This window comes from Eucyclogobius newberryi, unplaced genomic scaffold (assembly GCF_026437365.1).
Source record: "Eucyclogobius newberryi isolate DKJ021-1_F unplaced genomic scaffold, fEucNew1.0.hap1 SCAF_22, whole genome shotgun sequence".
NCBI lineage: Eukaryota > Metazoa > Chordata > Actinopteri > Gobiiformes > Gobiidae > Eucyclogobius > Eucyclogobius newberryi.
The window spans coordinates 26,762,944-26,774,805 of NW_027315857.1; the positions used below are offsets into that span (position 1 = coordinate 26,762,944).

Sequence of the window (11,862 nt, forward strand, 5' to 3'; positions counted from 1 at the left end):
AGTTCATCACTAACGCCCCCTGCAGGAGGACAAGAGAACAGTTACATGAGGTAGTTCAAACACTAACGCCCCCTGCAGGAGGACAAGAGAACAGTTACATGAGGTAGTTCATCACTAACGCCCCCTGCAGGAGGACAAGAGAACAGTTACATGAGGTAGTTCATCACTAACGCCCCCTGCAGGAGGACAAGAGAACAGTTACATGAGGTAGTTCATCACTAACGCCCCCTGCAGGAGGACAAGAGAACAGTTACATGAGGTAGTTCATCACTAACGCCCCCTGCAGGAGGACAAGAGAACAGTTACATGAGGTAGTTCATCACTAACGCCCCCTGCAGGAGGACAAGAGAACAGTTACATGAGGTAGTTCAACACTAACGCCCCCTGCAGGAGGACAAGAGAACAGTTACATGAGGTAGTTCATCACTAACGCCCCCTGCAGGAGGACAAGAGAACAGTTACATGAGGTAGTTCAACACTAACGCCCCCTGCAGGAGGACAAGAGAACAGTTACATGAGGTAGTTCATCACTAACGCCCCCTGCAGGAGGACAAGAGAACAGTTACATGAGGTAGTTCATCACTAACGCCCCCTGCAGGAGGACAAGAGAACAGTTACATGAGGTAGTTCAACACTAACGCCCCCTGCAGGAGGACAAGAGAACAGTTACATGAGGTAGTTCATCACTAAGCAGGAGGACAAAAGGGTAAAATCTGAACGCAAAACAAAAGGATAAATACACTGTTAAATCGTAAAAATGTATTAATAAAATATAAAAAAATTCAAATCTATTATGATTAAAGATGATTAAATGATCAGTTACACATGAATGCGTTGTCCAAAAGTGCAATATCTACAAACGAACAGTAGATGGAGCTACAGTGTTTCATCTCGAACACCCTGGAAGTATTTGGAATATGACGATATATAAAGTACAAGAAGCACTTTAATCTTACTTCAAATACAATACTGCGGGTGTAAAAGTACCTGGGACTGTCCTGCGATGAGCTGTGCCCAGGTCTGCCACTGGGGGCAGCGGTCGCGCTCCTGGAACGTGGTCTCGTTGGACGTCCAGCAGCAGTGCTCGTGATTGAACCAGAATCCCACCAAACACACGCCCTCTTTCAGGTCCGTGAGCCAATGAGACGCGATGTCGATGCCCCCGGCCAACGCGCCTGCAACAGAGTCCCCGAGAGGGTCAGGGGCCGGAGAGGGTCAGGGGCCGGAGAGGGTCAGGGGCCGGAGAGGGTCAGCGTCTGAGAGGGTCAGGGGCCGGAGAGGGTCAGGGGCCAGAGAGGGTCAGGGCCGGAGAGGGTCAGGGCCGGAGAGGGTCAGGGGCCGGAGAGGGTCAGGGGCCGGAGAGAGTCAGGGGCCGGAGAGGGTCAGGGGCCGGAGAGGGTCAGTGACCGAGATGTGCACTTTGACCTTTGACCCTGGTGCAGATGTGATTGTGTTTCTGACCTGCCATGAGTCCGACCAGCAGCATGAGCAGCCACCCTGAGAAGGCGTCGCTCACGCTCCAGAGGAACGCCACAGTCGACTGACGACTTTTCTTTGTGATCTGGAAAACACAAGAGACACAGACAACTGACCACCAATAATAATAATAATAACTTTTATTTATATAGCGCTTTTCAGTGACCCAAAGACGCTGAACATAATAAAAAAGGGGGGGGTATTTACAGACAGGAGGGACAACACGTACAGAACACATTAATATACAGATAAAATGAACAAGACAGAAGAAGTAGAGAGAAAAAGATGGGGATGTAACAGGGGGTAGAAGAGTAGGCAATGGGGTAGAGGAGGCTAGGGGTAGGGGAGGTCATAGGCTTGGGTGAAGAGGTATGTTTTTAGGCGGGATTTGAATGTTGTGAGTGAGGGAGAGTGGGACGGGGGGGGGGGAGTTCCAGAGTCGGGGTGCTGTTCGGGAGAACGCTCTGTCGCCAAAAGTTTTGAGTCGGGATGTTGGTGCAGTCAGGGTGAGAGAGGAGGAGGATCGGAGAGCTCGGGTGGGGCGGTGGGGGAGGAGGAGGTCAGACAGGTAGGGGGGGGCAAGGTGGTGAAGAGCTTTGAAGGTGAGGAGGAGTATTTTAAAGTTTATGCGCTGCTTGATGGGGAGCCAGTGGAGAGAGCGGAGAACGGGAGTGATGTGTTCACGGGACCGGGTGTGGGTGAGGAGGCGGGTGTGAGTGAGGAGGAGGGTGTGAGTGAGGAGGCGGGTGTGGGTGAGGAGGCGGGTGTGGGTGAGGAGGAGGGTGTGGGTGAGGAGGGTGTGGGTGAGGAGGCGGGTGTGGGTGAGGAGGGTGTGGGTGAGGAGGCGGGTGTGGGTGAGGAGGAGGGTGTGGGTGAGGAGGCGGGTGTGGGTGAGGAGGCGGGTGTGGGTGAGGAGGCGGGTGTGGGTGAGGAGGCGGGCAGCGGAGTTTTGGACCATTTGGAGTCTGTGGAGGGAATGGGAGGAGATGCCAGTGAGGAGGGAGTTGCAGTAGTCGAGGCGGGAGGAGATGAAGGCATGGATGAGGGATTCAGCAGCGGGGAGGGTGAGGCAGTGTTGGATTTTGGCGATGCGGCGGAGGTGGAAGTATGAGGTCTTGACGATGTGGCTGACATGGGGAGTGAAGGAGAGGGTGGGGTCCATGATGACACCGAGATTGCGTACCAGGGTAGAGGGGGTGATGGTCGAGGTGTCGATGCTGAGTGAAAAGGGACCAGTTTTATTGAGAGTGGATTTGGTGCCAATGAGGAGGAGCTCTGTTTTGTCACTGTTCAGTTTGAGGAAGTTGAGCGTGAGCCATGATTTTATTGTAGAGATGCAGGTTTGGATGTGGCTGAGGGGAGGGTTTTTCACAACTGACATGATGAACTCTCTGCTCTGGGATGAACTCTCTGCTCTGGGATGAACTCTCTGCTCTGGGATGAACTCTCTGCTCTGGGATGAACTCTCAGCGTCAGTCCAAACTCACCTCTCTGTGGCGGTCGCGGTCTCGGCTCTTCTCTCGGACCCAGTCGATGGTGTTGAAGTCCTCGTAGGTCCCGACTCCGGGCAGAGGGTCATCCAGCGGGTCCACGAGAGTGCTCCCGTTCATCCCGCCCCCGGCTCCTCCCCCTCTGCTGAAGTAATCCTCCAAACCTCCGGAAACAGAGACAGAGTTCTGATCCGACTAAACTGGTTCAAATACTTTTCTGTCGCACTCTGAAGTAAAAGTAAAGTAACGGAACATGATTTTCTGACTAAATAGAAATGTACGAAAGTGTAAATAATTGTCATAAATGATTAAAAACCATGAGCACAACGACACATTTGAGGCAGTATCATGTATTTATTAAGTATTTGACCTTCTCCAGCACAAATGTTGGTGAAACACTTTCCTGTTCTTAGTACTTTCCACTGAAGTACCAAGATATTCACTATATACTTCATACTATATAAAGCACAACCTCAGGGGGGAAAACATGACTCATTGTGATTGTGATGATAAAAGTCAAATCGAGATCACGTTCCTGTGACGATCTGCAGTTCTAATCAACTCGATGATCATCACGTGAACAGACCATAAAAGTAACGACAAAAAAGAGTTTTATTACCTTCATTACCGACGATTCACTCCATATTCTAATTCAGAAGATCTCCAGAACAACAAGTACCGTATTTTCTGGACTATAAGTCGCAAGTTTTCATAGTTTTGGCCAGGGTGCGACTTATACTTATACTTATACTCCGGAGCGACTTATGTGATATTATATTATTTTCTTCGCTATTGTGCATTTTTTGGCTGGTGCGACTTATATTCTGGAAAATACGGTACTTGTTGTTCTGGAGTGAATCGTCTGGAAACAAAACCAGAGTCACATGTTTAAATGAACTCAGGGCAATAAACAAACGTAATGATTAAACTGTGCACAAGTGTGATTGTGTCATAAACAAAGAGGTCAAAGTTCACTTCAGGATAAACTAAAAACAACAGAGTCCAGAGGGATTCATTTTCTGAACAGGATTTATATTTAATCTTTTCTGTTTGGTTTGTTTCCTTCAGTTCTCGTTCGAAGAGTCTTTAACTTTCCCCAAAAACACAAATAGAAATAAAATCCATTGTTTACACATTAAAAAAGGTAAAACACGCGTTAAACTGCTTCAAACATGACCTCAAACATCACCTCAAACGACCTCAAGTGTGCTCAAAAATGGCCTCAAACAGTCTCAAACAACCTAAAAAATGACCTCAAACTATCTCAAATGACCTCATATTGCCTCAAATAATCTCATGTGACCTGAAAATAAATATGACCTCAAATGACCTTAAACTGCCTCAAACAATCTCAAAAAACGACCTCTAACGACCTCACCATTGCATCTTGTAAACGACTCATCGACTTTTCTCTTTTGAAATTCATTTTGAATGGTTTTTATGTCTTGGTTTTAGTGACTGTGAAGCTCTTTGCATTTCCTCGTGGCGTCACTAGTTTCTTTAGTTGTGAAATACGTCTTGCGAGAGCTGCATTTTTAAGATAACGGATAAGACTTTGGAAGAATTGAATTCAGCACAAATCCAGGTCTGGCGCTCGCCGCGGCCAAAAACGCTGCAGATTTCACATAAAAGAAGCAGAATTCAACTAAAAACTGCTGTTATTTTAGTGGTCAAACGTCACAAACGTCACAAACTCCAGCGTTTCCTGACGATTTCAACTCAAGCGACACGTTTTCAGCTCAAATCCTGTCGAAAAATGACAAAAAAAAATGTTCAAACGATAAAAACTGGGCCTCGAGAAATATTGTTGAAGCTTCTATTTATAAGAACAGTTCAGAAAAATGCATTCGATCAAATCTAAATGGTCAAAATAAATTATCATTTCAACTTAAAGTGAATTAAAACATAAAACAGCCAAATCTGAGCTTCTACAGGAAACTTGAACATTTCTCAGAACTTTGACCTTTGACCTTCGCTCGTCATCCGTGTTTATTTAGTCTGGCACGAATCGTCTTGAACTTTGAACTCGTGAGGTCTCGTCGCCGTGGGAACCAGGCAGGTCGTGTGACGCGGGGAGGTCAAGGGTTATCGTTATTATTCTTCGCCGCGAAGAAAAAAGCTTTGTTTTCGCACTTTGGCTCGAGATGTTTGAGGTTTTTCAAAAAGGACAAGAATCTGGTGAAACGTCTGAAATCATAAATGTAGAACTCTAGAGGAATCGAGTTTATTTTGTTTTCTTTTGAATTCTGTCGCCACAAACAAACAAATCTGATCCTCAACAAGAAAACAACAAAGAAAACAACACAAACAACAAACAACAACACAAACAACAACACAAACCAGGTCAAAAGCTGAAGTTAAAGTGACGTGTGACGGGTTTTGAAGATGTTCTAAAGACTTTTTTTACAGTGTTTATACCGGTCATTCACATAAATGATAGTTTTACTCCAATCGAGCAGGAATTGGTGGAGAAAATGTTAAAATTGTGTAGAAAATGTTGAAAAATCTGTGGAAAATGAACCGGGAGTAACAATTTACACAAAATAAACGGCTCTTTTTGACCTTTCAACAATAAAAAGGTCTCATTTTTTCATTTGTAAAAAAAAAAGGAGACAATACAGATTACAAACAGAAAGTGACAACTTGAGCTTTACGTTTTTATATTATATATATATTTTTCTTATATACATTCAAAAATATATTGATCTTAAACTGCATTTTCGTTGAGTGAGTCGTGCTTTAAAATAACCACATTTCTCACCTGGTGATGTTTGTCTGGACTTAACTGACTCAAGCTCTTTCCGTTTGTGTTTTAACAACTAAGACTTAGAATTATCAAGACAAAATGACAAAAAGATAAGAAACTATTTCTAATTTTGATTTTTGACACTTTATTCATAAATATTCTCACATTTACACCTTTATTTGGCTCATTATACTCATATCTTATACATTATACACATAAACTGTTTTAACAGTAAATGATCTGTCACGAGTTCAAACCAGACGAACGGCGAAACGTCTCAGACCAACCAGTTTCTCAGAGTAAACCGTGAAGAGGAGGAGTCAAAAGTACTAATACAAACACTGCTAAAGGCGTAACCAAATAAAAGGTGTAAATCTCTTATTTAATTTTAAACCCCCAAAAAAAAAAAATCACAAAAACTGCACCAAAAAAAGAACACAAATCACTAAAGAAAGAGATAAAACCTGACAAAAGCTCTCAAAGCTCCTTCCTCGTCCTGCATCACGGACATTAAGCTTTAAGTGACTCATTTCCAGTAAAAGTTGTGAATGAGTGACAGATGTAAACACTTGACTCCAGACGACTCAATCACATAAACCAGGCTCAAATGTAAACCAGGCTCAAATGTAAACCAAACCAGGCTCAAATGTAAACCAGGCTCAAATGTAAACCAGGCTCAAATGTAAACCAGGCTCAAATGTAAACCAGGCTCAAATGTAAACCAAACCAGGCTCAATGTAAACCAAACCAGGCTCAAATGTAAACCAGGCTCAAATGTAAACCAGGCTCAAATGTAAACCAAACCAGGCTCAAATGTAAACCAGGCTCAAATGTAAACCAGGCTCAAATGTAAACCAGGCTCAAATGTAAACCAGGCTCAAATGTAAACCAAACCAGGCTCAAATGTAAACCAGGCTCAAATGTAAACCAGGCTCAAATGTAAACCAAACCAGGCTCAAATGTAAACCAGGCTCAAATGTAAACCAAACCAGGCTCAAATGTAAACCAGGCTCAACCCAAAATAAGACCCAAAACATCAACATTTGTCAAAGAGAGACACATTTTTAACCAAATGAAGGTGTTAATCTCTCGTCTTTTTTTTTTTAAACCAGCAAAATATTTTCAAAACCTCTTGAAAAAAATAAAACAAAAAACAAAAAAATCACAAAAACCTCTTGAAAAAGGCTCGATCCGTGTCAAACTCTCAATTAACGTCACGACGGGTTCAAACGCACCGGGTAAAGTCCAAACCATGACACTCGTGAACGCGGCCGCACGTCACTTTAAACCCGCGGTAAAACGTCCCGGTAAAACGTCCCGGTAAAGCCCCCGGCGCGTGCCTCACCTGCGCCCAGCGGAAGCACGTCGTCCGCGGAGGAGAAGTCCAGCGTGGCCCCGGCGATGTCCACCAACTCGTCATCGTCGTCCTCGTCCGCGGGGTGAAGCCTCTCGAGGTCCGGGTCCATGGCTCCCGGTGGCGGCGGCGGCTCCCGGTGGCGGCGCCTGCGGGTCACAACACAGCGTCACGGGGGAAGTTCGCGCGACTCTTTCCGCTCCGACGGCGGAACGCGGCGCTGAACGTCGGCACGCGCCCGTAGTTTCCCCGGTGGTCGCGTAAAGCTCGCGGCGTCAGAACGTGCGACGCGGAGGCGACTTTACCTGCGGGAAGACGGCGCGGCGGCGGCGGCGAGTCCCGGTTCCGGGCGGAGCGCGTCCCGTGACTCGGATTAGCGCTGCCGCTTATGTCCGCCGCGGCCGCGAACTCTGCGTCATCTTCACGACGGAACGAGATGAAGCCGCGTCAAACATTCACCGGCGCGTTTAACGGCTCGCGGCGAACGGGAAAGTGGCTTTAGGTCCGTGATGTGGCGTGAAAGTGGCGTGAATGTGGCGTAAGTGCGTCCAGAGCGTCCGCGCGCGGCTCAAAAGTGTAAACATCGAGCTGGAAATGACGAGGAACACGTAACTTCCGGTTTGAGCTGAAAAAGTAAAAGTTTGTTTAAAGTTTTGTCCATTTAAAACCGTCAGTTTCAAATGGACAAAAATGTAAACAAGGAAAAAGTTGATTTCGTGATGATGTTTAAGATAAAAAGGTTAAAATCAGGAGTGTTGAGCTTTAGAGCGGCGCTTTCGTGACTCTAACACGACCGGAACATCCGGTTTGTGCTTTAGCACCGCTGCTTTGACTTTTCCGCAGAGTTCAGGGTCCGGGTCTGATCCGGGTCTGATCCGGGTCTGATCCGGGTCTGATCCGGGTCTGATCCGGGTCTGATCCGGGTCTGATCCGGGTCTGATCCGGGTCTGATCCGGGGTCACAATAGTTTGAACTTTTATTCACAGAAATATTATGTCACATTCATTTCAGATTCTCATTTTGTGGCTCAACATTTTTGAGTTTTTTTCTTGTTGTTTTTTTCTTCATCTTTTGTAATAAAAATATTAAACAAACATTTCTGCTCTGGAACTTCAAAGCTGTTGATTATTTTTGGATATACAACTTGAAATCATGAGCGTTGGCATTAAATCATTAGCATTGAATCATTAGCATTAAATAATTAGCATTAAATCATTAGCGTTAGCATTAAGTCATCAGCATTAACATTAAATTATTAGCATTAAATCATGAGCGTTAGCTTAATGACTTAGCATCATTAAGAAATGAAATGTACGTGAAACTGTTTAAAAAACTGAAAATACATGAAACAAATGTATAAATTATAAAGACAATTTCAAACAGTTTCTGTTCTTTTTATAATTGTTTATTTCAGGGAAAGTGCATTAATAAAGATTTATATCAATATTCCAGAATGATCCAAAAGGCTAAATTATCATTAGTATTATTATTAGTAGTAGTAGTATTTATGTTCTTGTACTCGTGAAGTACATTTTTAGAGACAAATATAAAGTATATAAATAAATGTGCAGATAAAAGTCCACATTTAACCAAAATATCAAACTTTGAACAAAAACCAAGTAAAACAAGTCGTTTTACAGATGAAAAGAGAATAATGTCAGTCAAAAAACATAAAACTGACGATATTTCAGCCCAGCGCTGACACCTGGCGGCCGCGCGCGGAACTGCACCGAGTCTCATGCTCAGACAGAGCAGCTCCTCCCACTTCTGCAGCTCCTCCCACTTCTGCAGCTCCTGCCACGTCTGCAGCTCCTCCCACTTCTGCAGCTCCTCCCTCGTCTGCAGCTCCTGCCACGTCTGCAGCTCCTCCCACTTCTGCAGCTCCTCCCACTTCTGCAGCTCCTCCCTCGTCTGCAGCTCCTCCCACTTCTGCAGCTCCTCCCACTTTTGCAGCTCCTCCCAGGAGCATGTGCGATGTCATTGTTCTGGAGGAGCATGAGCGACGTCATTGTTCTGGAGGAGCATGTGCGATGTCATTGTTCTGGAGGAGCATGTGTGATGTCATTGTTCTGGAGGAGCATGTGCGACGTCATTGTTCTGGAGGAGCGTGTCCGATGTCATTGTTCTAGAGGAGCGTGTCCGATGTCATTGTTCTGGAGGAGCGTGTCCGATGTCATTGTTCTGGAGGAGCGTGTCCGATGTCATTGTTCTGGAGGAGCGTGTCCGATGTCATTGTTCTGGAGGAGCGTGTGCGATGTCATTGTTCTTGAAGAGCGTGTGCGATGTCATTGTTCTGGAGGAGCGTGTGCGATGTCATTGTTCTTGAAGAGCGTGTGCGATGTCATTGTTCTGGAGGAGCGTGTGCGATGTCATTGTTCTGGAGGAGCGTGTGCGATGTCATTGTTCTGGAGGAGCGCGTGCGATGTCATTGTTCTGGAGGAGCATGTGCGATGTCATTGTTCTGGAGGAGCGTGTGCGACGTCATTGTTCTGGAGGAGCATGAGTGATGTCATTGTTCTGGAGGAGCATGTGCAACGTCATTGTTCTGGAGGAGCGTGTGCGACGTCATTGTTCTGGAGGAGCATGTGTGATGTCATTGTTCTGGAGGAGCATGTGTGATGTCATTGTTCTGGAGGAGCATGTGCGATGTCATTGTTCTGGAGGAGCATGTGCGACGTCATTGTTCTGGAGGAGCATTTGCGATGTCATTGTTCTGGAGGAGCATGTGCGACGTCATTGTTCTGGAGGAGCATGTGCGATGTCATTGTTCTGGAGGAGCGTGTGCGACGTCATTGTTCTGGAGGAGCATGTGCGATGTCATTGTTCTGGAGGAGCGTGTCCGATGTCATTGTTCTAGAGGAGCGTGTCCGATGTCATTGTTCTGGAGGAGAGTGTCCGATGTCATTGTTCTGGAGGAGCGTGTCCAATGTCATTGTTCTGGAGGAGCGTGTGCGATGTCATTGTTCTGGAGGAGCGTGTGCGATGTCATTGTTCTGGAGGAGCATGTGCGATGTCATTGTTCTGGAGGAGCATGTGTGATGTCATTGTTCTGGAGGAGCATGTGCGACGTCATTGTTCTGGAGGAGCGTGTCCGATGTCATTGTTCTAGAGGAGCGTGTCCGATGTCATTGTTCTGGAGGAGCGTGTCCGATGTCATTGTTCTGGAGGAGCGTGTCCGATGTCATTGTTCTGGAGGAGCGTGTCCGATGTCATTGTTCTGGAGGAGCGTGTGCGATGTCATTGTTCTTGAAGAGCGTGTGCGATGTCATTGTTCTGGAGGAGCGTGTGCGATGTCATTGTTCTTGAAGAGCGTGTGCGATGTCATTGTTCTGGAGGAGCGTGTGCGATGTCATTGTTCTGGAGGAGCGTGTGCGATGTCATTGTTCTGGAGGAGCGCGTGCGATGTCATTGTTCTGGAGGAGCATGTGCGATGTCATTGTTCTGGAGGAGCGTGTGCGACGTCATTGTTCTGGAGGTGCATGAGTGATGTCATTGTTCTGGAGGAGCATGTGCAACGTCATTGTTCTGGAGGAGCGTGTGCGACGTCATTGTTCTGGAGGAGCATGTGTGATGTCATTGTTCTGGAGGAGCATGTGTGATGTCATTGTTCTGGAGGAGCATGTGCGATGTCATTGTTCTGGAGGAGCATGTGCGACGTCATTGTTCTGGAGGAGCATTTGCGATGTCATTGTTCTGGAGGAGCATGTGCGACGTCATTGTTCTGGAGGAGCATGTGCGATGTCATTGTTCTGGAGGAGCGTGTGCGACGTCATTGTTCTGGAGGAGCATGTGCGATGTCATTGTTCTGGAGGAGCGTGTCCGATGTCATTGTTCTAGAGGAGCGTGTCCGATGTCATTGTTCTGGAGGAGAGTGTCCGATGTCATTGTTCTGGAGGAGCGTGTCCAATGTCATTGTTCTGGAGGAGCGTGTGCGATGTCATTGTTCTGGAGGAGCGTGTGCGATGTCATTGTTCTGGAGGAGCGTGTGCGATGTCATTGTTCTGGAGGAGCATGTGCGATGTCATTGTTCTGGAGGAGCGTGTGCGATGTCATTGTTCTGGAGGAGCGTGTGCGATGTCATTGTTCTGGAGGAGCATGTGCGATGTCATTGTTCTGGAGGAGCGTGTGCGACGTCATTGTTCTGGAGGAGCATGAGTGATGTCATTGTTCTGGAGGAGCATGTGCAACGTCATTGTTCTGGAGGAGCGTGTGCGACGTCATTGTTCTGGAGGAGCATGTGTGATGTCATTGTTCTGGATGAGCATGTGTGATGTCATTGTTCTGGAGGAGCATGTGTGATGTCATTGTTCTGGAGGAGCATGTGCGATGTCATTGTTCTGGAGGAGCATTTGCGACGTCATTGTTCTGGAGGAGCATGTGCGACATCATTGTTCTGGAGGAGCATGTGCGACGTCATTGTTCTGGAGGAGCATGTGCGATGTCATTGTTCTGGAGGAGCATGTGCGATGTCATTGTTCTGGAGGAGCATTTGCGACGTCATTGTTCTGGAGGAGCATGTGCGATGTCATTGTTCTGGAGGAGCATGTGCGATGTCATTGTTCTGGAGGAGCATGTGCGATGTCATTGTTCTGGAGGAGCATGTGCGATGTCATTGTTCTGGAGGAGCGTGTGCGATGTCATTGTTCTGGAGGAGCATGTGCGACGTCATTGTTCTGGAGGAGCATGTGTGACGTCATTGTTCTGGAGGAGCATGTGCAATGTCATTGTTCTGGAGGAGCATGTGCGACGTCATTGTTCTGGAGGAGCATGTGCGATGTCATTGTTCTGGAGGAGCA

At 46.6% G+C, this 11,862-nt stretch overlaps 1 protein-coding gene across 1 annotated transcript in view; it reads right to left on the reverse strand.

The window, feature by feature from the left end:
- LOC140371577 (H(+)/Cl(-) exchange transporter 5-like) overlaps positions 1 to 7,606 on the reverse strand; it is a 15,475-nt gene extending 7,869 nt beyond the window's left edge. Inside the window, exons 1-5 of the mRNA XM_072458744.1 lie at positions 7,372 to 7,606; positions 7,058 to 7,215; positions 2,964 to 3,130; positions 1,462 to 1,561; positions 966 to 1,175 (exon numbers count right to left, since the gene is read on the reverse strand). Of these exons, the coding sequence (XP_072314845.1) occupies positions 966 to 1,175; positions 1,462 to 1,561; positions 2,964 to 3,130; positions 7,058 to 7,178 (598 nt within the window). The 5' untranslated portion in view covers positions 7,179 to 7,215; positions 7,372 to 7,606. The remainder of the gene's footprint in view (positions 1 to 965; positions 1,176 to 1,461; positions 1,562 to 2,963; positions 3,131 to 7,057; positions 7,216 to 7,371) is intronic.
- Between the last annotated feature and the right edge of the window lie 4,256 nt (positions 7,607 to 11,862).